The sequence below is a fragment of the Eptatretus burgeri genome, chromosome 16 (assembly GCF_056783735.1).
Source record: "Eptatretus burgeri isolate ZD-2024b chromosome 16, Ebu_testis_v1, whole genome shotgun sequence".
NCBI classification, from domain to species: Eukaryota; Metazoa; Chordata; class Myxini; order Myxiniformes; family Myxinidae; genus Eptatretus; species Eptatretus burgeri.
Window position 1 is genome coordinate 6,175,948 of NC_140976.1, and position 24,857 is coordinate 6,200,804.

Sequence of the window (24,857 nt, forward strand, 5' to 3'; positions counted from 1 at the left end):
AGGAGGGGGGGTGGGATAGAGGAGAAAAAAGGGAAAGACGTTTGGGGGAGAGGAAAAAGGGAAATGGAAGGAAAGGGTGTGTTAGGAGCCTTGCGATGGAAGGCTTGGTGGGGATGTGTTTGGAGGAGGGGTGGGTAATATTCTGCTACATTTGTGTACGTAATAAATATATTTTCTTCATTCAGCGAAAAATAATTTGGGCAACTCATTCGACACTTTTACGGGATTAAACTGTGACGTCACAAATTTTCGAGAAGCAAGAAAACTCGCCTATGCATCATCATAATATATGGAAGAAACATAAAGAAACATGTATGGAAGAAATAATAAAGAAAAGGGAATTGAAAAGAAGAAGGAAATGCGACGAAACGACGGGTCCACCACCCCTTTCCAGAGGTAAATGGAAAAGATCGGAATGAAGCAATTATTGTACGAGATTCCTGTTAAACATTAACAATGTACGAGGATTCAAGTAATTAAACGTAATATTTAATGTTATTTTGTATTGTTGTGTCGCTTTGGAGAGAAAAGTAAACAAGAACGAAACCAGTAAAACTGACGTAACGTTTATATACACCCAAGAATGCGCCGTCGATTACACCACGTGTAATTATCCTCGGAGCAAAATGAAATGAGAAAATTTTAGAAGAAATAAAAAAAAAACACGTTGCTGTCGTTTGATACGGACCGATAATTAAATACTCTGGAAGGGACAGCAAATGTAAATAAAAATAAACAAAAAAGATAATGTGACGTGAAGTACAAACAATCAGAACGAACGACCACGATGCACTCAATTTCACGGACGTTTTATTATTCACAACACTCACAGCTCCATCACACAAATCCATTGTGTCGCGCATGCGCACACGGCACCACGTCAAACCCCAGGAAGGCCGAAACACCACAGACAACAAGGACAAAAACAACAACAACAACAAAAAATAAATAAATAAATAAAACATTGCTTCAGAAATAAAATGTGACATTTCAAATGAGACGAATAATTCAAACAGAAAAAAAAAAATCAACGTGTAAAATGCATGATGAAAAAAAAGATAGAAGAGAAGAAGCTAAATGGGAGGGTACTCGGATAAAGAAGAGGAGTACGTATCGGGAAGATTTGAGGGAAGAAGAAGAAGAAGAAGAAAAAGAAGAAGAAGAAGAAGAGGGTGTTGAGGGTGGCATGAACCAAGCGCGTTTTCGAGGTAAACGAGGGATTGAGCAGTGAAGCGTTGGCAAATAGTTCATTGGTAAATGAGTGACTTAGCCGTAAATGGTTGGTAAAATTATTGATAAGGGATTGGTTGGTAAATCGTTGATTGGTAAATGAGTGACGAAACCGTAAATGGTTGGTAAAAATTATTGATAAGGGATTGGTTGGTAAATAAAGGATTGGTACATGAGGGATTAAACTGTGAATGATTGGTAAAAATTATTGATAAGGGATTGGTTGGTAAAGGATTGGTACATGAGGTATTAAACTGTGATTGATTGGTGCATGAGGGATTAAACTGTGAATGATTGGTAGAAATTATTGATAAGGGATTGATTGGTAAATAAAGGATTGGTACATGAGGGATTAAACTGTGATTGATTGGTAGAAATTATTGATAAGGGATTGATTGGTGCATGAGGGATTAAGCTGTGAATGATTGGTAAAAATTATTGATAAGGGATTGGTTGGTAAATAAAGGACAGGTACATGAGAGATTAAACTGTGAATGGTTGGTAAAAATTATTGATAAGGGTTTGGTTGGTAAATAAAGGATTGGTACATGAGGGTTTAAACTGTGAATGATTGGTAAAAATTATTCATAACAGATTGATTGGTGCATGAGGGATTAAGCTGTGAATGATTGGTAAAAATTATTGATAAGGGATTGGTTGGTAAATAAAGGATTGGTACATGAGGGATTAAGCTGTGAATGATTGGTAAAATTATTAATAACAGATTGATTGGTACATGAGGGATTAAACTGTGAATGATTGGTAAAAAGTATTGATAAGGGATTGGTTGGTAAATAAAGGACAGGTACATGAGAGATTAAACTGTGAATGATTGGTAAAAATTAAGGGATTGGTTAGTAAATTAAGGATTGTTACATGAGGGATTAAGCTGTGAATGATTGGTAAAAGTTATTGATAAGGGATTGATTGGTACATGAGGGATTAAGCTGTGAATGGTTGGTAAAAATTATTGATGAAGGATTGGTACATGAGGGATTAAGCTGTGAATGGTTGGTAAAAGTTATTGATAAGGGATTGATTGGTACATGAGGCATTAAGCTGTGAATGGTTGGTAAAAATTATTGATGAAGGATTGGTACATGAGGGATTAAGCTGTGAATGGTTGGTAAAAGTTATTGATTGGTACATGAGGCATTAAGCTGTGAATGATTGGTAAAAATTATTGATGAGGGATTAAGCTGTGAATGGTTGGTAAAAATTATTGATGAAGGATTGGTACATGAGGGATTAAGCTGTGAATGGTTGGTAAAAGTTATTGATAAGGGATTGATTGGTACATGAGGCATTAAGCTGTGAACGATTGGTAAAAAAAATATTGATTAAGGATTGGTGAATGATTGGTAAAAAATATTTATAAGGGATTGGTACATGACAGATGAATCTGTGAATGAGTGATAAACATGAGGATTAAGTTTTGAATGATTGGTAAATGAGATATTCAGCAGTAAATGATTGATAAACGAGGGATTAATTCGTGAATGATTGGTAAATGAGATATTGTCCCATGAGGATTGTCATGTTTGACAAGTATTGCATAGTACGAGTAATATCACTGCCTCGAGGTCATGGGACAAGCTCTGGATGATCGAGTCGTAAGGTGTATAAGAATGAATGACTAAGTTATTGTGGATAAGAATAAGTGAGGGGTAATGGGATTAAAATTGGGATTAGAAAGGAAGAATGATTGAGAGTGACGATGTCATCACTGTTTGGACATTTTTATCCTAAGGTGAATAAAAACATGGCCCGTCTGAAGCCGAGTGAGTAGTCGGCAGGTTATGTACAAACACGATGACACATGTGGAATCGAGACACGTACAGAGTGCTGTGCCTTTCTGCAGGGATCTGGGGGTCGATGCCATCGATCATTCCTTTCCTGGCAACATGCCTGGCATTGGTCAACCCCTGGGTGGCCAGTTTGCCAGCAAGCCCCGCCAACCCTCTAGTCACGGTGACGTCCCTACCCGAGAGTGACATCGCCCAGCCGACCGTAGAACCGGGGGAGCGCTGCGTGTACACGGGTAAACACTCACATTATCACACCGTAGTGTTGTGGTCCAGCTGTGAAGCAGGACACTTGTGCACTTTGTGGTAAAAGCATGAAATTTGCCATGGGGGTTTCTTCATTGATCAAACACCAATTTTAGCTTGGCACCCATCTTGGGTCTTGCCTATTTTAGTGGGCCAATTCATTTATTTATTTTAGTTGGGGGAGGGGGTGGGGAATACCAAAAGCAAGTGATCTGATTTCAACGTTCAAAATTTTTACCACTTTTTGTCTTAAAATGGAAATGTGAAGACAATGATACATTTTCACATGGAGACCCGTCCCTTTTTAGGGGCAGAGCTGGAAACTTGAAAGGTGGAGGGGGGGAGGGGTGGTTGGGGGCACAACTCCAAATGAGCAAACCAACTTTAACATTGAAATTTGTGTGACTTTGTGTCTAAGAATGGAAACATGAGGAGGGTTTTACATTTCCAGATGTGGACCCATCTTGCATCTTGAGTGTTTTAGGGGCAGGACAAGATTGGTCAAAAGGGAGGGGCATGAGACACAGAAGAGGAAACGTACTCCCGCATCCAACTTGGGGCAGGACAAGATTGGTTTAAGGGGAGGAGCATGAGACACAGAAGAGGACACCGACTCCATCATCCAACTCGGGGCAGGACAAGATTGGTTTAAGGGGAGGAGCATGAGACACAGAAGAGGACACCGACTCCATCATCCAACTCGGGGCAGGACAAGATTGGTTAAAGGGGAGGGCCATGAGACACAGAGGAGGAAACATACTCCATCGTCCAACATTCAAAGTTCAAGTGACTGTGATTATCAGTTTAAATCTACTTTTTGAATACTTGCATGAAAACGATTTTGTAATTGATAACTACACCTTTCCCTCAAAGAGACACAATAGGTTTGTTAAGTCAAGTAATTTTTAACATTGTACATCATAACGTCATACTCTTGGATTGTGTGCCAAGATGCCTGTGTACGTAATTAATTAATTAGTCGGGATGCCGAGGAAATTCCCAAGATATATTTATTATGTACATGTACACTTTTAAAGAAGTTATGTACACGTGCACTTTGAAGTTGTATGAAATGTGCACGTACACTTTCATACACTCGACATCACCTCTGAGTTGATGTACAATTTAAAACTCAACAAAGCACGTTTTCATTGTCATTGCAACAAAAACAGTCATGATTAATAGTTGGAAGTCTTTAATTTAAAAACAAACAAACAAAAAAAAACTGTCCTTTTGTATGTGCTGTATGCTCTCGAGATATCCAGGGGTTTGTTCAGTTACCAAGCAACTAGCTAACACTTACCAAGCCAGCCATTCCTTATCAATGGTTTTGAATGGAGTGTTTGCTTGAGTGCTTAAGCCACTTGGTGAGCTCTCTACAAGAAACTTGGTAAATGAACATAAGCAACTACACTTGGTAACTAACAGAGGGAGGGGAAGGGGTGGGGAGTCCAAAGGGACTGGGGTGGGGTGGGAGAAGGGACCTGGTATTGCTCGGCAATGCCGGGTACCCTTGCTCATGTAATATATAAAGAAGAAAGTTTGTTACTTTTGAAAATCAAAGATTATTCAAGTACATTGGTGAGTCGATTTTGTTATTCTGTCTGTCTGTCCGTCCGTTTGTCTGTTTGTCTGTTTGTCGCCTACAGGTCACAATTTTAAACCGATCTTCACGAAACTTCACCACGTGGTAGAGTGAGATTTCTAAAATCCTCAATTTTCATCCAATTGACTTGAAATTTGAAGAGGATTTATATTTCTGGTCACTGCATTCAACCACCAATTATTTTGGAGGTCCACATATGCCAAAGGGTCAACATAGGTTGAATTTCTTAAATTGTCAATTTTCATCCATCCGTTCCATTGGGACCAGACTCAGTGCAGAGCATTGGTGCTGCCCAAGCAGTCTCCTTGGCTATTGGGCACAATTATGGATGGGCCGTCACTTCGACACAGGATACCAGCAAGCTGGCACTTATTTTGCCGGCCTCAGAAGGATGACAGGCATAGTCAACCCCACCTAGTATTAATTCAACAGCCGAGTGGGATTTGAACTCACGATCCCAGGATCCCAAGCCCACCACCCTATCCATTCACTTGAAATTTGAAGAGGATTTGCTTATTTGGTCATTGAAGTCAACCACCAATTATTTTTGAGGTCAAATTTGTTTTATGGATTTTGCAAGTATCGTGCTCTGTCCGACGTCGTCGTCTTGTGTTTTTTTTGATGAGCCCTCGAGGTCACAATTTAAAACCAATTTTCATGAAACTTCACCACATGATAGAGCTCATCATAAGCATAAAGTCTATTGTTTTTAAAATCAAAAGGTCAACAACTTTGTCAAATTTCTAAAATCCTCAATTTTCATCCCATTGACTAGAAATTTGAACAGGAGTTGCATATCAGGTCACTGAATTCAACCGACTAATTATTTTTAAGGTCAGCATATGCCAAAGGGTCAACATAGGCATGTTATACATGTGCCCAAAGGTGCCACACATTGGTCGACGCGAGTAGAGGAAGTTAGTAAGCCATGTGTTAATTTTGGTCTTGGATGCCATGGGCAGACAGTTTGGAGATCAAGGCAAGATGGCAGATCGTATCAAAAGCACAAGACATGTCCAGAGAGACAGCCCTGATCTCATGTGTGACATTGATGGCCTCCAGCTATTGTTCGGTGAGTAGGAGCAACCATGTCCAATGTGAAATGACATGGTCTGAAACCAAATTAGTGATCTGACTGAGATGAGGTTGTTGGAAAAAAGAAAAGTTTTCATATCAATTGCGACGATAGATTCCGTGACTTTGAGCTGGTTATTGGAAGTAAACTGACTTTGAGCTGGTAATTGGAAGTAAACTGATAGGACTGTAGTTAAGGGGATCAGTTTTTGCACCTTTTCATGTAGTTCAGTGATGGTGGTGGATTTCCAAGCAGATGAAAGATGACCTAGTGCAAATGACAGGTTGAAAGGGGCAGAGAGAGGATGTGCAAGAGTAGCAGAGCAGGTTTTTTTTTTTTTTTTTCGGACACGTGAGCTGGATGCCATCTGGTCCAGTATCAGTCGAGAGTTGAAATAACCTTCTCCACCTTCTCAGGTGGTAAAGACAGAGTACAGGAGCAGTTGGGTATGACAGGGAAGGATGGGTACCGAGAGTGAGGGGTTTGGGACAGAATATTTGGAAGCAAACACAGAATTGAGCCATTCAGCCTTCTCACGAGGGGAGTCGTCTGTGGTGATATTTTGAAGAGACGGAAGGGATGGAAGGGGAGCAGACTCCAGAGACAGATTTAAGGTGCCACCAGGTTGTAGAGGATGGAGACAAGTTTGGAAGTTCATTCTTGAGGTTGGACAGATGTTTTCTGATCCCTCCTGAGAGAGAGGCTTACCAATGGATCTGGCTTAAAAGGAACATTCATGACAAATCCAGCCAAGTGGCACGAACATTGCTTGCTGAAATCTTAGAAAGCTGAAGTTGGAGTAAACCGTTAAACCAAAAGCTATAGAGGTCTCTCGCTCTATTTCTTCAGCATTTGCAACTCGACATCCAAGCGAAGAGAAGTGCTGTGAGTCCACATGCTTCTTCTGTGAACAACTGCCTGGAAAAACAAGAAAAAGAGCAATCAGAGATTGCAGACCCTCACCAGGACTTCTTTTGTGTGGTGTATTTTTTTTTTTGTGGCGTTTGTGTTCTGGTGTGTTAAATAATTAAGAGACACAATTAGAACTGCCACTTTGTAACTGCTGGCAGTGATGACCGGGTAACAAGACGCCCCACTTTGATGCAACCCTTCTTTGACCTGACCCTGACCCATGAGGTGTTTTTTTATTATTATTATTATTATTCATTAGTCAATTTAATTTAGAATGGGATTAAAATATATTAAATTCAAATCAAATGGAAGACCAAATAGGTACAGTCCTGCATTGGAGTAATGAGAAGGAACCAAAACAAGAAAAAAGCAAAGATGAAGTCATCAGGAAGAACCTGGATAGAATTTGCATTTCAGCTGCTACTCCTCTACCCCCAAACCCATCCAGGCACAGCCAAGTGAGCCACATGAAAAAATATTTTTAACTCAGATCAAAAAATTAAATGATGGTGGTTGCCAGACCAGACATCCGATCAAGTATTCCACATCACTACCAGATAATAATTGTGAAGTTTCACGTCGATTGATTAAGCGGTTCCAGAGAAAACATAATTTAATATTTTTCTTCAATCCAATATGGCTGCCAAACCCTGTGACCTATCAATTATTCCTAAACAAACTTGTACACACATTTATATACGAGACGACCCATGTTCATTGTTATGCTTTTTTTTCCCCGCCCCCAGTTATTTTTAAATGTGGATCCACCACGGATCACAACATGGGTCAACATCTAAAAATGTACCAACCATCTCGAATTGCCAATTTCAGAAGAAAAAAAAACTTTAACACCAAGTTGGACTGTTAGAGATCAGATTTTTCTTTCTTTTGTGCCCAATAAAAAAGAAGTGAGGTCCCGCCCCCAAAATAAGCAAGATCCAAGATGTGTCCACCCCTGAAAATGATCCCAATAGTGATTATATCCAATGTGAGAAGTTTTGTGGTTTTACGAAAAGTGCACAATTCCCTCCCCCCCCCGACCCCCCTTCCATTGGGGGCTCCGTTATGCATCCCATCTCTCTGTTAAAGGTTCCTCCATGAGCCTCGGCATTGTATCCAATTTTTTTTAAGTCATTGCCTTTCCATCTCAGAGACATCCATAGTATCTTTGAAGGGTGTCAGTTCCTGCACTTCACCACCACATGGCTTTGTTAGTCCACCATGAAAATGACACCAGACAGCTTTCGTTCTTTATTACATGACCCAAAGTATGTCACAGAACAATAATTAGCAGGTTGGCATGACCTGGTATAAGAAGCATGACCTTGAACACTGCAGAACACAAATCACCTTATCACTTCCAAAAACCTACAGTTTAGCAGTACTTGGATAAAATATTACTCCATCTTGAGCAATCAAATTTGCCAACGTGCTCCCATTTGGGGGAATATCGAGATTCAGACAAAATGACAGCTCGTGCTTGGAAATATAGATCGTGCCAGAAATTCAAAGCAAGAGTTTAAAAGATCCTTCCCATTTTTTCTTAACACCGGAATATTTTGATCATGTATCACCCCAAAGACACAAAGGCTGATTTTATTTATATCCTAGATGACCTGTGAACCCGTTGGGTTCCCGTTGTGACAGCGGTTAATAAAAAATCATTTTAAAATAAAAAAAGATAGCTCCAACGAACTATACTGCTGAGGTTGTTTTTATTGATCAAATAATCCCGAAGAGTACTTGACTGAATCGGGAATTGATTTTTTTAATAATTTTTTTCGTTGCCCGATTTGAACGAAACTTGATACTGCACACCACAGGCGAATGGTGGGTAAGGTTGCCCTAAAAATTTTTTGCTATTGTGTACAGTTTTGGCTGTATTTCGGGAACATACATACATACATACTGTACATACAAGATGAGAGTTTTAGTAATATATATATATATATATATATATATATATATATATATATATATATTTATATATATATATATATCTTCTTCTTTCGGCTGCTCCCGTTCGGGGTCGCCACAGCGGATCATCCGTATGATCCGCATAGTGATTTGGCACATGTTTTACGCCGGATGCCCTTCCTGACGCAACCCTGGTCGCCTCTTACGACACAGGGATTATATATATATATATATATATATATATATATATATATATATATATATATATATATATATATATATATATATATATATATATATATATATATATATATATATATATATATAATCACAGACATCCTCAATGCAATCTGGACCAAGGTTCTTTCATTTTCACACCTCTACACCTTCCCAGCATGCTTGGTCAATACATTAATGTATCTATAGAAACACACACACACACACACACACACACACACACACACACACACACACACACACCTTTGCAAACTTTGACTTTGTGTACACAGGATGTATCGCCATCAAGAAAGTGCCATGTATTTATTTGCAAGTAAAAAGGATATTTGCAGACGGTGAATAGTTCACCTCGATACAGGTGGGAACCAAACCACAGCTCAACCAACCCAAGACATCCCCTGATTATGGTAATTTCACAAGGAAAGTGGGAATGTGTCCCGGGACACAAACCAGCAACGTTTTGAATGGTGTTTCACACGACATGACGTCATGGCTTCGTTCCCTTGTTACTCGTACAACCCACAGTGAAAATAATTGTCTTTGGCACAGCATACAGAGAGCACTCATTCCACATCCACCTTTGACCTCAGATGCTTTTCCACCATTAAAACCACTTTGGGGAAAAGTTCATACTCACTTGCACCAGGCCCAGCAAGCACACCCGACTGTGTTGTTGGCATTAAATGGCCAGGCAAACAGTTACCGCTGGATTATTGTCAAAAACAAAAGATGAGAGTAACATAAGAGTGAAAAAAAATTGAAGAAATTAATAAGTTCATTTTTGGTGTCCCTTTTACAACCCCCACCAACTATACCATCTGTGACCACAGACTAAGTTCTCAATCAGGTGGTCATGGTGGTCTCCATTTTTGACCGTAATGAAAACGCTTCGGTTTATTTTCCAGTTTTGAGCGAATTGGCTGGTGCACAAGATGGAGAAAACGACGGTGGATCATGTGTGGCCTTTCGTCGAGGCCCACCTGGTCCTCCCTGCCTTCCGTCCCTCTCTTGCCGCCGGCTCCACTCGGCATCTGGTCACCTGCAGTTGGACCTGGACCCCCATCGCGGAGCCTTCTTACGCTGGGACCCACCAGACTCATGGACCGATGATTGGCGGCCAGGCGGAGGTCCTGCTCTCCAGCGTCGAATGGTAGGGTTCACAAAATGACTGAGGGTATTCATTTTTTTTCAACATGTTTCATACAAGGGTAATTGAATGAACTTTCAGAAGCATGGGGCAAAAATGCAATGTTTAAAATGAGCTTGTACACCAGAGGTAGGACTCTAACCCCAAGCCCACACTTCATATTACCATTACAAAGTGAGCACATCTCGTTTGTATTTCAAATGGTTCACTCTCAAAAGACCATTTCCTGTGTAGGACATGCATGTTGCACAGATGAAAATATGGATACGAGTCCATGCACAAATATTCAGTGTACGTAAAATTATGAAAGGATGTGAGAGTTGCATTGTGAAAGAAACTGAGAAAATGAGAGCGAGGTAGGGTCGGGATTGTTGGAGGACGTGGAAGTGGAGGCAGTAGAGTAAACGGAAATGACATAAATTGGTCACACCTGACATATTTTGTTTACAAAGCAAATGTCGATGACTCTTTACTAAATATTATATTAGTAATTTCCTTGTGCGTTTTGATTTCATGTTGGGGTGAGGAGGATATTTTACATCAACAAAATGTAACGTGTTTATTATTTGTGTTGGATGGTAGGCATGGAGGAGAGGTCAATGGGCCCAAGGCAGGATGGATCTTATGAATGCATTCAGTGATGCCGTTATGAACTTCTCACTCTACGGTGTCAATGTGGAGCCCACACAGCCGAACAACTCGTCTCTGCTAGGTCAAGGTACGACTGCCGTGGATCATTCTGCAGCAAGTGCAAATGAATCAAGTCCAATTGTAGATGATACGGCATCCATCTTGGACCACACAATGAATACCTCGGATGAAGATTCCATCGAAGCTGGTGAATCAAAGGAAGTGGGATACTTGGGGAATTATGATGGAGGTGGTGGTGATGATGGCCATCTTGAGCTAAGTTGCCTCTGGAGGGGCTTGGTTACATGGTTTTCTTGCGGAAGAGTAAAGCTGACTCCAAGCTGCGGTGGCTTTCGTTTGAGAGGTCTCCATGAGGGGGTCGAATACGTGGTCTGTGTGACCCAGGTGTTGCAACCAGAAGAAGCAGATGACGAAGAAGCAGAACTTGATGAAAACCAGAGAGAAAGGGATGGGGGTCACGTGAAGCAAAATAGAATCGCTGCCGTGGAACCAGGAAAGAGGATAGCTGTTGGGGAGCACGGCAGCAAAGATCTTTTTGAGGAGCAAGCAAGACTGGAAGGTGTCAACCGTGAGAATGACAAAAACATTCGGCACAGGATCGAGCAGCCAACTGGAAAGAAGGACAAACGAAGAACAACTAAACGAGAGAATGATAAATCCACGACGAGCCAACAGGCTGCTCGCCGGAGACGGCAGTGCATGACCTTCATGCTCGACCCTTCGCCTGTGCGTCATGTGGTCGTCGCCATGGCTACGGTGGGCGGGGCAGTATGCGTCATGCTGGTGCTCATCTGCCTCCTCGTCGCCTATGTTACGGAAAACATGGTGACACCACCAGGTCACAAGGATGATCTCCCAGGATCTGCGGCAGCCATTTTGGAGTGAGATATTGAATGATGTGATGTTGGTCGCTGCATTTCAGTTAAGAACACGAGTTGGGAAGGTCCTTTTACTTGTGCTGCTAGGAATTGAAGGAATGCTTCATACAGCATTGCGCAATATAATACCAGCACGGTCATGTGGCCCACTGGGCTGCCCCAGTGCCAGGTGTGCACCTTACAAAAAACAAATCAACATCAAGCTTCCTCCAATTTGGCATTTGCTTGAGCTTTTTATTTATTTATTGAACATTTAAAAGTCATTTCAAGCTTCACCGAAGCCATACAATGGAAAAAGATTCTGATGAAAGCTTAAGTTAGTTACGGTAGATGGAGCTAGTTAATTGATAAACTGTGTGTGGTACATTTGTAACATGTGAACACGCATGTTGCTGTCCTGTAGAGTGGTAGTTTACGGGTTGACGAGGGAGAGCCTCAGCCTTGGGACCCATGGGTTTGAGAAGTATGTGGAGGGATCGCCGGAGCGGAATCGTAGTAGTTCTTCATTCAAATCGTATCACTAGTTTTTGGCAGCTGTGATCGCAATCGTGTGGTGGATAATCCCAGATTGTACTAATGCTCCAATGTGTCCAACTGCACTCGCCACACCAGCTTCCGCAGTTTCCGGCTGTCACTATAAGCCCCAGACCCTGGGTTATTTGATTGCCTTGAAGTGGGTTTGGCAGGTGTGGATGCAATCGTGTTGCACGCGGTGGGTTTTTATGCCTCCGCAGACGAGGTCGCCAGAGGCATTATGTTTTCGCGTTGTACGTACGTCCGTGCTAATTTTCTCTGCAACCGCTTATCCGATTGATGCACATTTTCACTATAGGTGTGACGACTCATGTAAAATGTTGTGACGTCGTAGGTTACATGGTGTGGCAGCCATTTTGGAAAAAAAAGAAAAACTTTGGACCTCTGTATCTCAAACCGTTCCATGGGAAAAATTGAAACTTGGCACATGGCAAGTACTCCTCATGGAAATCGGTATGATTTAATTTTTGATGATGATGTCAAAGGTGGCTTCGTTATGACGTCAAAATTGCATACGTCGAACGCTTTAGCCGACCACTAAAAAAATTTGAGCGTCATCTGGGGCGAAATTTTATGGTGGGAAAAATTGATATCATTGGTCACATGGTTCGGCAGCCATTTATTTTATTTTATTTAACGTAAAAATCTTCAAAAATTTTCTTCTCCAAAACAGATGAATAGATCGAGGCGAAACTTTCCAGGTATGATCGATCGCCTATCCATGTGGAATGTGGATATCATAGGTCACATGGTTTGGCAGCTATGATTTATTTATTTTTTTTGAAATAATAAAGCTTTAAAAATCATCATCTCCAGAACGGTTGATAGATTGAGAGGAAACTTCACTCACATGTTCCCCGAGCCTTGGTGTTCACGAACAATTAATAGGTCACATGGTTTGGCAGCCATTTTGGATTGAACAAAATCTTGAAAAAAATTTTTTCTCTTGAACCGCTTCACGAATCATCGTGAAACGTCAGTTATGATCTGGATGTCATGGGGAATATGCTTTAAATTTCAACGGTATCGAACACCAGAATTTTAAAATATTTTAAATCTGGGTTCAGGGATTTAAATCAAACTTGGTACAAGTATGTATAATAATGTAATGATGTTGGTGGAGGGATATCTGTCGACATCGCGACGATAGAGTGCCGTTCTAGTTGTTTTTATGATTGGGACTTGTCATGTGACTTTGAGACAAATCGATGTGAATTTTCTTGAAATTTATCGGGAGTGGTTTAGCGAAAAGCAAAACGTTTCTTGTCACTAATTCACTCCGGCACTTTCCATGAAATCATATAATGGTTCACTTCCTGGAGACGCACACACCACACATTACACACGTTCAACTTCCTGCACACAAATCAAAACTTCACTCTTCAAAAAAAAATATATATATATATCAGCCAATATGTAGATAAACAATCCTAAACAGCAGAATAGTTTCAAGACCAGCACACATCTTGCTTGCATTCCTATCAGGGGTTCGAGAGCCTTGCAAGGGGAAACTATACTCATTCTTCAAAAGTGAGAAAGATCTAGATCCGATAAGTTCCCTTCGCACCCGGATGCAAAACAAAACACATGGTGAAATTGTCAAATAAAGTTTCACAAAACGTATCGCTAATCCATGTACGTGTAGGCCATGATGCCTTGCTTTTGCAGGTCACTGATTGGCTGCAAAAGGCTTGCCATGTAAATCTGCTTTGATGGTAAATCCAATTTATTTACATTTGATTGAATGTCAAGCACCAATACTGTAGTTTGTGTCACGCGTGTTATTTAAAAAAAAAAAACCTTCTGGTGTTCCACGACCAACGTAATAATCTTGTGTTTGTGTTTGTACGCTGTTCAACGTGATATTATTGTTGTTTGGCGTGTTACGTTGTACGTATAATTGTACCGTGTGAAGCACCGCATGCAGCTACAAACACGCAAGTCGATTGGACAAACGGTATTTGGTGGGAACGTGATGGATGCCTCCGTAGTTTGTTTCAAATACCTCGAATTGCCGCGCCGGTGCTTCTCAGGGGAAGCTAAGGCAAGTAAGGCACCGTGTGGAACACCACACTATCCTCAGGGGCCTATGTGCTTCACTGGAAACACCAATTTATTGGTTTATTGTCCCATTCAGCAAAAGGCCCAAGATCGTGTGAAACGGGCACCAAAGTGCAACGTCGTTGCAAATCCAACGTGAGGGAAACTGAGTTTCATTTACGGGGGGGATGTTGTTCAACAGGGACAGCATCTTAGGAATTTGTTTTCAGGGATGTGACTTGTGTTCATCATCATCATCATCATCATTATTATTATGATGATTGTTATTCTAACAAATGATGGGCATTCATTGCATTGTGCTTGACGAGCACGGTGTAAACGCCCGGGTCGCGCAGCAAACAACTAATTGTGTTTGACTCCTTTCATTCGGTCCAGTCACTAATAGCTCGCCTTTTCTGTCAGACGCTATTCCGACCCAGGAACAGGAAGGGTGTACCCAACATGACCGATCGGTGTGGACGTGACACTTTTTGATGGATTTAAAACGAAGTATAAAATTATTTTCACTTTGACTGTAACCGGACAGCCATGAGAGCAGTGGTGGGAAACCAAAGCTAATTGGAGGGTCGTGGGTCCGGCCCTCAAACGACTCGAGAGATAGCAACCAGCAAGATCCCCTTAACGGCACATACAAGCCAAAGTGATGCATTGCAGTGACCCACCGGTTGCCCACGACTACTTTAGACGTATGCCACCTGTCAATACTGCAAAGTTATTTTGTGTCATTGGCATACCAGTTGGCAAACTTTGTTCCAAAATCTAAACACTCACAAGAGTGCTCCAAAAATCCTGGAGACCGGTGGAAACGACAGGACCTTCACCGGCACATGGGGGTGATCGTTACTTGAGCCCATGAGCATCGGCGTTGTTGATGTGGTCGCACTGGACCTTGTGAATTTCACTGAATTATCGAGCAGCTCATGTGTCACCATTGTACACTCTCTGCATCCTTTGTTTACATTGTTTAGCCGAGCACTTTTCAAGTCCCTGTACATTTGTGCAATATCATCGAACCAAGGCTTTGCTGAAAATTTACGGGTTTGCTGAAAAAGCTGTTCGATTCAGGCCCTTGGTAAGGCATCGGCCTTTACATGACCAGAAATGTAGATAGCTGTACAAAACGGATGTGTTTGCGAGAAAACGTTCCTTACCACCGAATGGAAATCACTTTGGAGTCGTCGGCGCCATGCTGTAAGCCATGTCAGGTGATACGATGGATGTAAAAAACAAACATGGTGACCGTTTGTAGTGTTATGATTTATAATACCAGTCTGTACAGTATTATGAATCGTCATATGAGCCGCAGTACTATGTTAGTTCAGAATGTATCAGAAAAAATACGATTGAAGATTGTAATGCTAGTACTGTGTTGTAGTTTATAATTACTATAAAACAATTGCGAAAGCATGGTGTGGTAGGAGCGCACTTACTGTTCAGCTGTCTGCTCCAGGTTCGATTCCTGTCCGCATTATAAACCGTTCAATCGGTGCTTAGCAGGTAGGGTGTTGTGTCATGGAGTATGCCCTCCATTCTCAGAATTTCAGAATGGTATCTGAACATTGTTAAGTCATGCTCCCAGCATCATTGTGTGGCTGTGCTGCTGATGCAGTGCCCCCTACTGGTTGAAGCAGGAATTTGGAATTTTTTTGTTCACGGTGCTGGTGAGTACTCGCCTACTCTTCTCGAAGGACACCGTGGGGTCGTTAACATCCACCACCTAATGCTGGCAGTCGTGCTGCCTGTTTAACATCCATCCAAGGAACGGCACAGACATTGACTCACCCTGCCTGGGAAATGCCGGGATGACAGTTTATAGCAGGGTTGGCATTAGAACACAGACTATACAGCTTAGAGGGAAGTGTACGTATCTCCAGGCTATCCTGTCGACCCTAAATCTGTAGCGGCCATTTTAGAGTGAGATAATTCCCTTTGAAGGTCTTTAAACAGAGCGTCTCATCTGCGAGCATTAGCAGGTGGATGTTGAAGGTACAATGGTGTCGTCCGTGAAGAGTACAGTATTGCATGTCAGCACCTTGACCAAATTCCAAATACCTCCCTGAACTCCACTCGACAAACTCAAATCCCCAGGTGGGGTCCGTGGCACTACCTTGCTCTCCATAGACCAATGATCCATGGCGGAGTCTGATGCGTGGCCAGGATCAACAACAACAACTACTAAGTGGTTCAGATGGTCTTGAGTACATAATTAATAGTTTTAACCTCAAAGTATGTGATTCTTTTTTTAATTACATGTGCTTATTTGAATAACTGTGAAAACATTTAACCCCGTCATTTATCCCAATTGTCCACACGAGCCAGAACACCATCGTATTGCCGTTGGCGACAGTACACAGGTTTGTTTGTTTTTTATCGTCTCGTCGGGTAACCACGGACTACAATCTGAATTGAAGCGAAGTAGAAACATCAAACGGGTTTACTAGTTGAACTTCACAACTCGTCTACGATAGGATTGGCACAGCTAGTTATCGCAACTTGGAGATAGATTGCATTCTGTGCATTTGGTAAGATTTCTTCAAACATGGTGGCACTTTATATATTTTACAATCTGAACATGTTCTTGTTAAAATACAAAAGATCATGTTTGTATTATCGTCAACGATCGTTTACTCGCATTTGTATTTTGATACAAGTTACGATTTTCTTGTCAGTTTTGTTGGACCTTTTATCTCTTCATTGCAGTTGGCACCGATTTGTACACTCTGTTTCCTCGTTTGTTTCTTGTTCCTAGTTCTGATCGAGACTGGAAAGCCAATTTAAACCTGGACACCATTCCAAATATCCAAAGTATTTTGGCCCAAAAGTGGTCTCTGTAATCGGGAATCATGTATAATGTGTTTTGATGGCCGGTGTATGGCGGAGAGCGCAAGTGATGCCGTTTCAAAATAAATGTGTACAGAATGCGCGAACTGTTTATTACATGTTATCTTGTGATATATATATATTTATATATATTTTTTTCATTGGGTTGTTTGAGCAGTTTCCAACCCTTAGATTTCAAGGAACTCTTCATTGGACAGTGTACTCACCGTCTGCAGGTGGAGCCTCTCTGCCGCGTGCGGCCCCTCGCCTTCCAGTCAATCATCATTGAGATTGGATTCGGGATGGGGCACCTTGACTGGTCGAGCATCCATCAACATTAGCCTACATGCCAGCCAGCCTGTGGGGTTTTCACACAATGGTTCCTTCCATTTAACATTCACAATACCTGCATTCACATTCTTCCCCATTGCACAACAATGCTCCGATCCATCTCCAACAGCAATTCCATTATGACAGTCACCAACATTCTCCACTCTATTTTCCACTTTTTATATTAGGTCATCTCGGTAAAGCCAGACCAAATGTCCGTCCGTCCGTCCGTCAACAATTTTTCTTTCCGATCTTGATGAAACGTAGTACGTGGGTAGAGATCGATGAGTGTTGCACAACGATATAACTTTTGTCCGGGTTCAAGGTCAGGGACGAGGTCACGAGGTCACGAAAGTTGTACAAATCGCCATTTTCAAAACCTATCTCGTCTGCCATTCTACAAGATATTCGGCAACTGTTTATTGATTATGATAGTAAAAAATATTATCTTGTATCTAACTGGACAGATTTTTTAATTTCCGTCCCGTTTGGCCGCCACGTAACCTGGAAGATGGTCAAAAACACCTCCCGGTACAAAGAAAACTTTTTCCTTCCGATCTTGATGAAATTTGGTATGTGGGTAGAGGTCGACGAGTGATACCCAACGACATATTTTTTCCCGGATTCGAGGTCAGGGTCAAGGTCACGAGGTCACGAAAGTTGTGAAAGTCGCCATTTTCAAAACCTATCTAGTCTGTCATTTTAGGAGATATCTGGCAACGGTTCATAGATTATGATAGTAAAAAATATTATCTTGAATCTATCTGGACAGATTTTTGAATTTCCTTCCCGTTTGATCGTCACGTGATCTGGAAGATGGCCAAAAACGCCGATGCGATTCGCAAAGAAGGAAGGAAGGATTTCGACCAATCGTCTCTCAGCCTGGTATCCAACCCCAGTTTTTCTTTTCTTGTAATGTTGACCGTCCACGATATCGTGTCAAGTTTCCTAATAGAGATGACCGTCACCCCCACACGGTGGTAATTGTTTTTTTCTCCTTTATGTGATTCTACGTTTGTTTCTAAGTCTTTGCCTCATTATTTAGTTTCTTATTTTCAGGCTGGCAGTGCTACAGGAAGCCACTTTGCTCTCAGAGAAGGTTGCCTTCGTTTTATTCTAAATGTTTGACTAGTTTTGGTAAATGAAGTTTGGCATAAGCTATTGGGGAGAGGGTGAGATGTGGGAGCAGGTGGGTTGTGACTTCCTGAAGTCCTTCGCATTTCAAGACTCGATCGAATGAAACACAAAAGATGGGATTTCAGATTCACCAGTGTTATAAATGAAATAATTAATGAACAAAATCATGTTTACCATTTAAAAGTACTGAGTGCGCAGGTACACAGAGAAAGTGCATTCAGGAAAAAAGACAAATTGTTCTTTCAACGAGATTTCCTTCCAAAACTCAGGTCATGTAAATAAATATTTTTGAAGTAAAGTATTATGATATTGTTGCATTGCATTTTAAGCTATAATGATTCACACCCATATATAAATATCTCTAACAATCACCAAAGTTGCTAAGAGCACCCATTGCTTTATCCGCCGAGTCACTTTATCCACTATTCCGAGGCTTGTCACCCAGTTGTTACCTTCTCAAAAGTGAGGTTTTTACTTCATTCTAATTCCACAAAGTTCTGAGGAATAATCCCTCAAAAGTGAAAATATCACTCATCGTTGATATGTTTTTAAAAGGAGGGGAAAGGAGGTGGGTGGAGAGAAAGTGGAAACGGAAAAGCATGTGTAGTGGGTGATGCAGGAAACGATGAGAGGAGAGAATGAATGAAGGATCCGATTGTTAAAGTAGAGCCTGAGGGTTACAGAATGAAAGGAAGATGCAGCAACTCTTCAAGCCAGGTCTTTAAGATGTGCACCGAGGAGGATCCTCATTTGAAAAGGAAGATCGTGAGCATCACCATCAGCAGTACGATTGTGGCGCTTGCGCTCAGGCTTGCTGCGGAGTCGTGCACAATGACGTGACACATTACAGGTGAATGTTCAGCAGTTAAAGGATTCGTGAAAATTTTCTGCATTTTATACTTCAGAATGTTTTTTTAGTCCTTGCCCAATAAATAACGATCCATTACAATTGCTATCTTAAATATCATTTCATGAATTATTTGTTTTGAAAAGATATGCTGCTTTCAGGAAACAAGGACACAGGAAGCCATTGACCCATCATACTATGCCACGTCCACTCAATTCAGCTGAACTCGTCAATTTCGACTGCAAGTGAACTAATCAATGAGCAGATGGCTTTGACTATCCAATGAGCTATCCTTCCATCCTAAATGAGCCTAAACACCTGGCCTTCCAGGGAGGTCTCCCATTCAAATATGAAGTGGTATCAGACTCTGTTTACCTTCCAATTTTGGGATTGGTTTCTTTCAAGCTGATTTGAGTTTGACAGGGTCTTCATCACTAAAGGTAAGTTTTGCTTTCCAGCAGCAGCTTGAAAAAAGATTTGCTTATTGTTGCAAATCGTTTATTGAATATTGTCTATCGACCGACCAAAAATTGATGGAGGTCCTCAAAGACAGACTTGAGATCAAGGCCGTCTCTCTGGACACATCTCATGCTTTTGATGCAGTCTGGCATCCTACCTTATCCTCCAAACTCTCTGCCGATGGAATCCAAGGACAACTCTACACATGACTCATTGACTTCCTCTACTCATGTAGCCAACATGTGGCTCTCAATGGAATCCTTTAACTCCCCTCCCTGTCAAGGCTGGACCTCAGGCAGTGTTCTGGGCCCAGTACTATTCTTGATCTTCATAAATGATCTCTCTGATGCTGGAAAATCCTCCTTATTTATTTGCCGATGACTCCACCCTCTGCCACGCCATCACTCATCCTTCAGACAGGCAGCAGACAGCCTCTTCCCTCTCTTCAGACCTTGAAAAAAAATTGCAAGCCGATCAAGCATTGGAATATATCTTTCAATCCTGACAAATATCTCTCTAACTCTCCCTGAAAGGACTATCTCTCAAACCCTCCTATCTACTTCCTTAACAGTTTCTTTTCTTAACAGGAGGCTCAGTCATTCAAAGTCCTGGGTCTCACGATCAGCCATGCTCATTCTTGGGCAAACAACATTTCAAAGTTGGCCTCTGAAGCCAGCCACCAACTGGGTATCCTCCGTTGTACAAAGTCCTTCCTTGGCACAACTGAACTCCAATCCACCTACAAGGCCTTCCTCCACAGCATGATGAGAGTACTACTCTCCTTTACCTCTTCTTGCTCTGATTGACTGTGTGGAAACCAAGGCTTTCAAGATCATTGGAATCTCCCCATGATGAAGCTGAGTCTGGGCTTATCACTTTGCCATCTCAGACAGGTCGATGGTCTCTGTCATCTTCCGCCTCCTTTCTGGTCTTGCAACCCTCTGCTCTTTCCGTGATTTCCTCCTCCCCCCCCCCCAAGATTTTTGCAGGGCTCACAGGATCATTGCTCACCTCCACTTATTTGTTCCCCACCTATGGAATTGATTTTGACACCCTCTTTGTGATGTTACCAAGTTTGAATGTAAGATGTATATTTACACTCTGCTGGGAGGGGCATGGGGTGGCGGCTCTTCCCTGTCTGGTGGAACGGTGGTCGTAAGTGGAGAAAGCACGGTTTTTATCGTCGCACATGGAGTGTTTTAAAATAAAGTGAAAAGTGATTAAAACCTCTCTTTGTAAGCTGCCTCGAGCATTCTTTCTTCAAAGAATCACGACACTGAAGCCGTTCCAGGATACACTTCAATCCCATTCTTCCCTCCAGGTCTTCAAGACAGCTGTTCACCACCATCTTGGATTGTCCACAATCCAAAACCATGATCTTTTCTGCCCTTGTTAACCCCACCCAAATCCCTCTTTCCAATGTTCCAGTTTTCCCTCCTTGGAGTTTCCTTCTGTATCCATTTTGTCCACCCTATGCATGCATGTTTTGCATCTTGTTTTTGTCTGTTACATCATGATCCCTTCAGTGTACTAGCTCTTCCACGAGCCTCGACTATGAATATACAAAAAAACATTCGTATCAGGACCAGAACACCGAGTTCCCACGCCACACCTTCTGCCTCACCACCTTACCTGCACGATTTCCAACGGTTCTGAAGGAGTTGTTGAGAGCAGCATTGAGGGCAATTTTCTGTTCTTGTGACAGAGCTGCTTTCTGTTCTGCTGTCACTGCCCCAGCTGTTTCTGTACTGAGTGATTTTATCTGTTCTGCAGACAATGTCTGGGGATATTATGGTGAGAGAGAGGGTGTAAGTGGTGGGGGTGAGGTCGGAGACTTGATTAGAAAAAAAAGTGTCATTGTGACATTCGAACAACAGAGCCGTCACAAAATAAGAGTCGGGGTAAGGGCAGGGTTTCGAACCGAGATGTCCCGGGAACCTGGTATGAGGATTAAATTCTGACCTTAAACACATCCTTGGGAAGCTCAGGTATTGCTGAGGCAGGGAAGTATGGCATCACTGTGGGGTTCAGCTGCTTCAGGTCATCACCAGAAAATCCACCTGGAGGGACAGAGATTAAAAAAAAAAAAGATGAGAAAAAGATCCCCTCACGCTTTTTGTCAATTCGATATTAATTTTCAAAATGTTTGGTTAACAGAACTTCAGTGACGATTTGTGAAACCGATGCCAAGGTGGTGAGTAGTTGGCTGTGTTTCTTGGCGTGCGGTTGGCCGCTGTACTCCGCTTGCGTGGTTGGGTGCCCTTTTTTGGCAGGCTGCCCTCCCATGCATGCGTGCTCAGCCATCTCCACGCATGGTCAGTCGTCCTTCCTAATTCTGAACGATTCCCACATCCCCTCCAACTAATAAAGTGAAATAATTTTGAATCGAAGAAATTTTTTTCTCTCTTTCATGAGCTCCAAAACCTTGTCTAAAATAAAATGGTCTTGAAATGTTCTTTGAAAAACCCCTTTGTTAAAAAATGTAACGTGCCTAATATTATCAATGTTAAAGCAATCAAATTCATTTTTACATTTCTTTTCTCTTCACAAGATCGAGGCTCATGGAGGAGAGGTGACAAAGAGTAAACAAGGCAAGAAACTGAAGGTGGGGGTAGCGAGGACGCTCGTGATAAACTTTTGTGATCCGTGGCAAATAAATTCACAAATTAATGTATTGAGCAGATATGTTGTTGGAACAATTGTGCACTTTTCATTATGAAGAGGTTTTTTTTTTATTGTGAAGGCTACATTGAATCTCGTTTGATCCTACCAAGCACGGATCCAATCTCTTGGAGTTGAGCGCCGTTCCATTTGCTTATCTCGCCAAACGCTTCCTTTGCCTTCCCTGCAAAGACCTCGAGCTTGGACCTTTGACACCCGGCTTTGCTCACTTGATATGCTACTTCACTGCAAAACAACAAGAAGAAGAAAAAGAGCAATCAGAGATTGCAGACCCTCGCCAGGACTTCTTTTGAGTGGTGTGTTTTTTTTAATAAGTTTGAGGGTAAATCCAACATGGCTGCCAAACCATGTGTCCAATCAAGTTGAAGCTTAAAACATGTATTCCCCATCTCTACTAGATCATAAATGTGAAGTTTCACATCGATTTATTAAGGGGTTCCAGAGAAAACATTATATTTATTATTTTCTTCAATCCAATATGGCTGCCAAACCATGTGACCTATCAATTATTCCTTAATCTTGTACAACCATAGCTTGGGGAACACTTGTGTGAAGTTTCCCCTCAATTTGTCCAGCCATTCTGGTGAAGATTTTTATTGGTTTTAGGGTGTACAGGACATATACAGGCTTCCTCATGTACAGGCGGTCATACGTGGAGTTTTGCCTCGATCTGTTCAGCCACTTCAGAGAAGAGGATTTTTTTAAAGGTTTTTGTTTTTTTAAACAACATGGTTGCCGAATCACGTGACCGATGACATCAAATTTTTTTTGTTAACCATTTTATCCCAAGATGACCCTCAAAACTTTTCACACTGATCAGATGTGGCGTTCTACATATCCAATTATGATGTCATAACGAGAGCACCTATGACGTCATAAAACAAAATCGCTTCTTCCTCATGAGGAGTACTTGCTATATGCCAAGTTTCAATTTTTCCCTTGGTGTGGTTTCAGAGATACAGAAGTCCAAAGTTTTTCCATTTTTTTAAACATGGCTGCCACACCACGTGACCTATGACGTCATAATTATCATTATAACGTTCCACATGAGTAGTCGCACCAATGGTGAAAATTTAGTCTCAATCCGACAAGCGGTTGCGGTAAAAAACACGAAAGTTCTGTGCGGACAAACAGACCCAAATGCAATACCCTCTCCTTCGGCGAGGGTAACAATGTGATAACTATAATCACATCATTAACATTATTTCAGACAAAGCAGTTCGTTCGAGTTAAAAGCACCAGAAGAAGTGTGCTCGATACCAGCAGTTTATTCATAGATCACTGTTGGCAACTAACATGACTACGTTGGCTAACTCGACCAACTACGTTAACCGACTTTTCATGAAGAAAACCACCAGGATTCACTTCTTTCATGCTTTGTTAATTCCCCTGATTTTACTTTCTATCCTTCCACATTTGTATTCCTACTGACCTTGACATAACCTTTGCTTATGGTAAACACACCTGTATGCTGTTTTGTCCAAAAGTGCAATTCTATCCACCCCCTGGAAGCACAGCAAAGGTCCAAGCCCAGAGAGCTGCGTTGAGGACAAACTGGACATCGTGGACTTACTTTGTTTTAAGTACTCCGTCACAATCACTTGGGCCTGATAGGTGAAAAAAAAATCAAGAGATTGGTGGCAAGTGAGATGTTAAAAAAAAGAAAAACTTTTCATTTCCTTACAAAGTGTATGGATGAATCAGATGGGAAATCTGAGGGCTGTCACCTGTGCGGTTTCCCATCCTGTTATGCCGGCAAGGTTTGACACTGCGTCAATGGAGGAAAGTTTCAGAAAGGTGAGACTAACTGGTGTGAGTCCTCTAACGATTTGACCCAGGGAATAGATCTTTGCTTCGGTCCATTGTTCAATGTGTGGACTCCACGCCTGGAGAAGACAACAGAAATCTCCATTCAATGCCTTTTGAACACCCGCAAGACGCATCATTTAGCAATCCGTCTCTCTCCTTTCAGGCCCTCTTTTTGTTTGCATTTTTCATATATATATATATATATATTTTTTATTTTTTTTACAGCACTCCCCTCCTGCCATCCACCCCACCATCTCATGTAAACAAACCTCCTTGGCTCTTGCCAACAGAGCCGATCGCTGAGAATCGTTGAACCCAGTCACAGCTCCCAAGACATCCACGCTGCTCTTGAACGTGGAGTTTGACATGCAGTACAGCTGATTGGATGTCAATTCGCTGGTGAGATCTTTTAGAGTCGATATCATGGTGGAATTAGGGGCTTGGATCTCACTGCATTCGACTGAAACAAAGGC

The 24,857-nt window shown here is 41.7% G+C and overlaps 2 protein-coding genes across 5 annotated transcripts in view; one reads left to right on the top strand and one right to left on the bottom strand.

Annotated features, from left to right (window-relative positions):
• Nucleotides 1-1,007: 1,007 nt before the first annotated feature.
• Nucleotides 1,008-24,723, top strand: FNDC10 (fibronectin type III domain containing 10). 3 transcript variants are annotated; one of them, XM_085859125.1, is made up of 5 exons: nt 1,008-1,208; nt 3,093-3,272; nt 9,935-10,179; nt 10,759-11,708; nt 24,610-24,723. In XM_085859125.1, the coding sequence occupies exons 1-5, from the start codon at nt 1,040-1,042 to the stop codon at nt 24,695-24,697; spliced, it is 1,632 nt and encodes a 543-aa protein (XP_085715251.1). In that variant the 5' UTR covers nt 1,008-1,039; the 3' UTR covers nt 24,698-24,723. The 3 variants fall into 3 exon arrangements, with proteins under 3 accessions (XP_085715251.1, XP_085715252.1, XP_085715253.1); XM_085859127.1 differs by lacking the exon at nt 1,008-1,208 and adding an exon at nt 1,235-1,253; XM_085859126.1 differs by lacking the exon at nt 24,610-24,723 and having other exon boundaries at nt 1,085-1,208; nt 10,759-21,466.
• Nucleotides 18,707-24,857, bottom strand: part of LOC147010400 (uncharacterized) — a 76,716-nt gene continuing 70,565 nt past the window's right edge. For both annotated transcript variants that reach the window (XM_085859124.1, XM_085859123.1), the window contains 7 exons: nt 24,654-24,844; nt 24,303-24,461; nt 24,040-24,182; nt 22,664-22,800; nt 21,856-21,953; nt 21,526-21,673; nt 18,707-19,401 (listed from right to left, as the gene is read on the bottom strand). In XM_085859124.1, the coding sequence (XP_085715250.1) occupies nt 19,334-19,401; nt 21,526-21,673; nt 21,856-21,953; nt 22,664-22,800; nt 24,040-24,182; nt 24,303-24,461; nt 24,654-24,844 (944 nt within the window). In that variant the 3' untranslated portion in view covers nt 18,707-19,333. The remainder of the gene's footprint in view (nt 19,402-21,525; nt 21,674-21,855; nt 21,954-22,663; nt 22,801-24,039; nt 24,183-24,302; nt 24,462-24,653; nt 24,845-24,857) is intronic.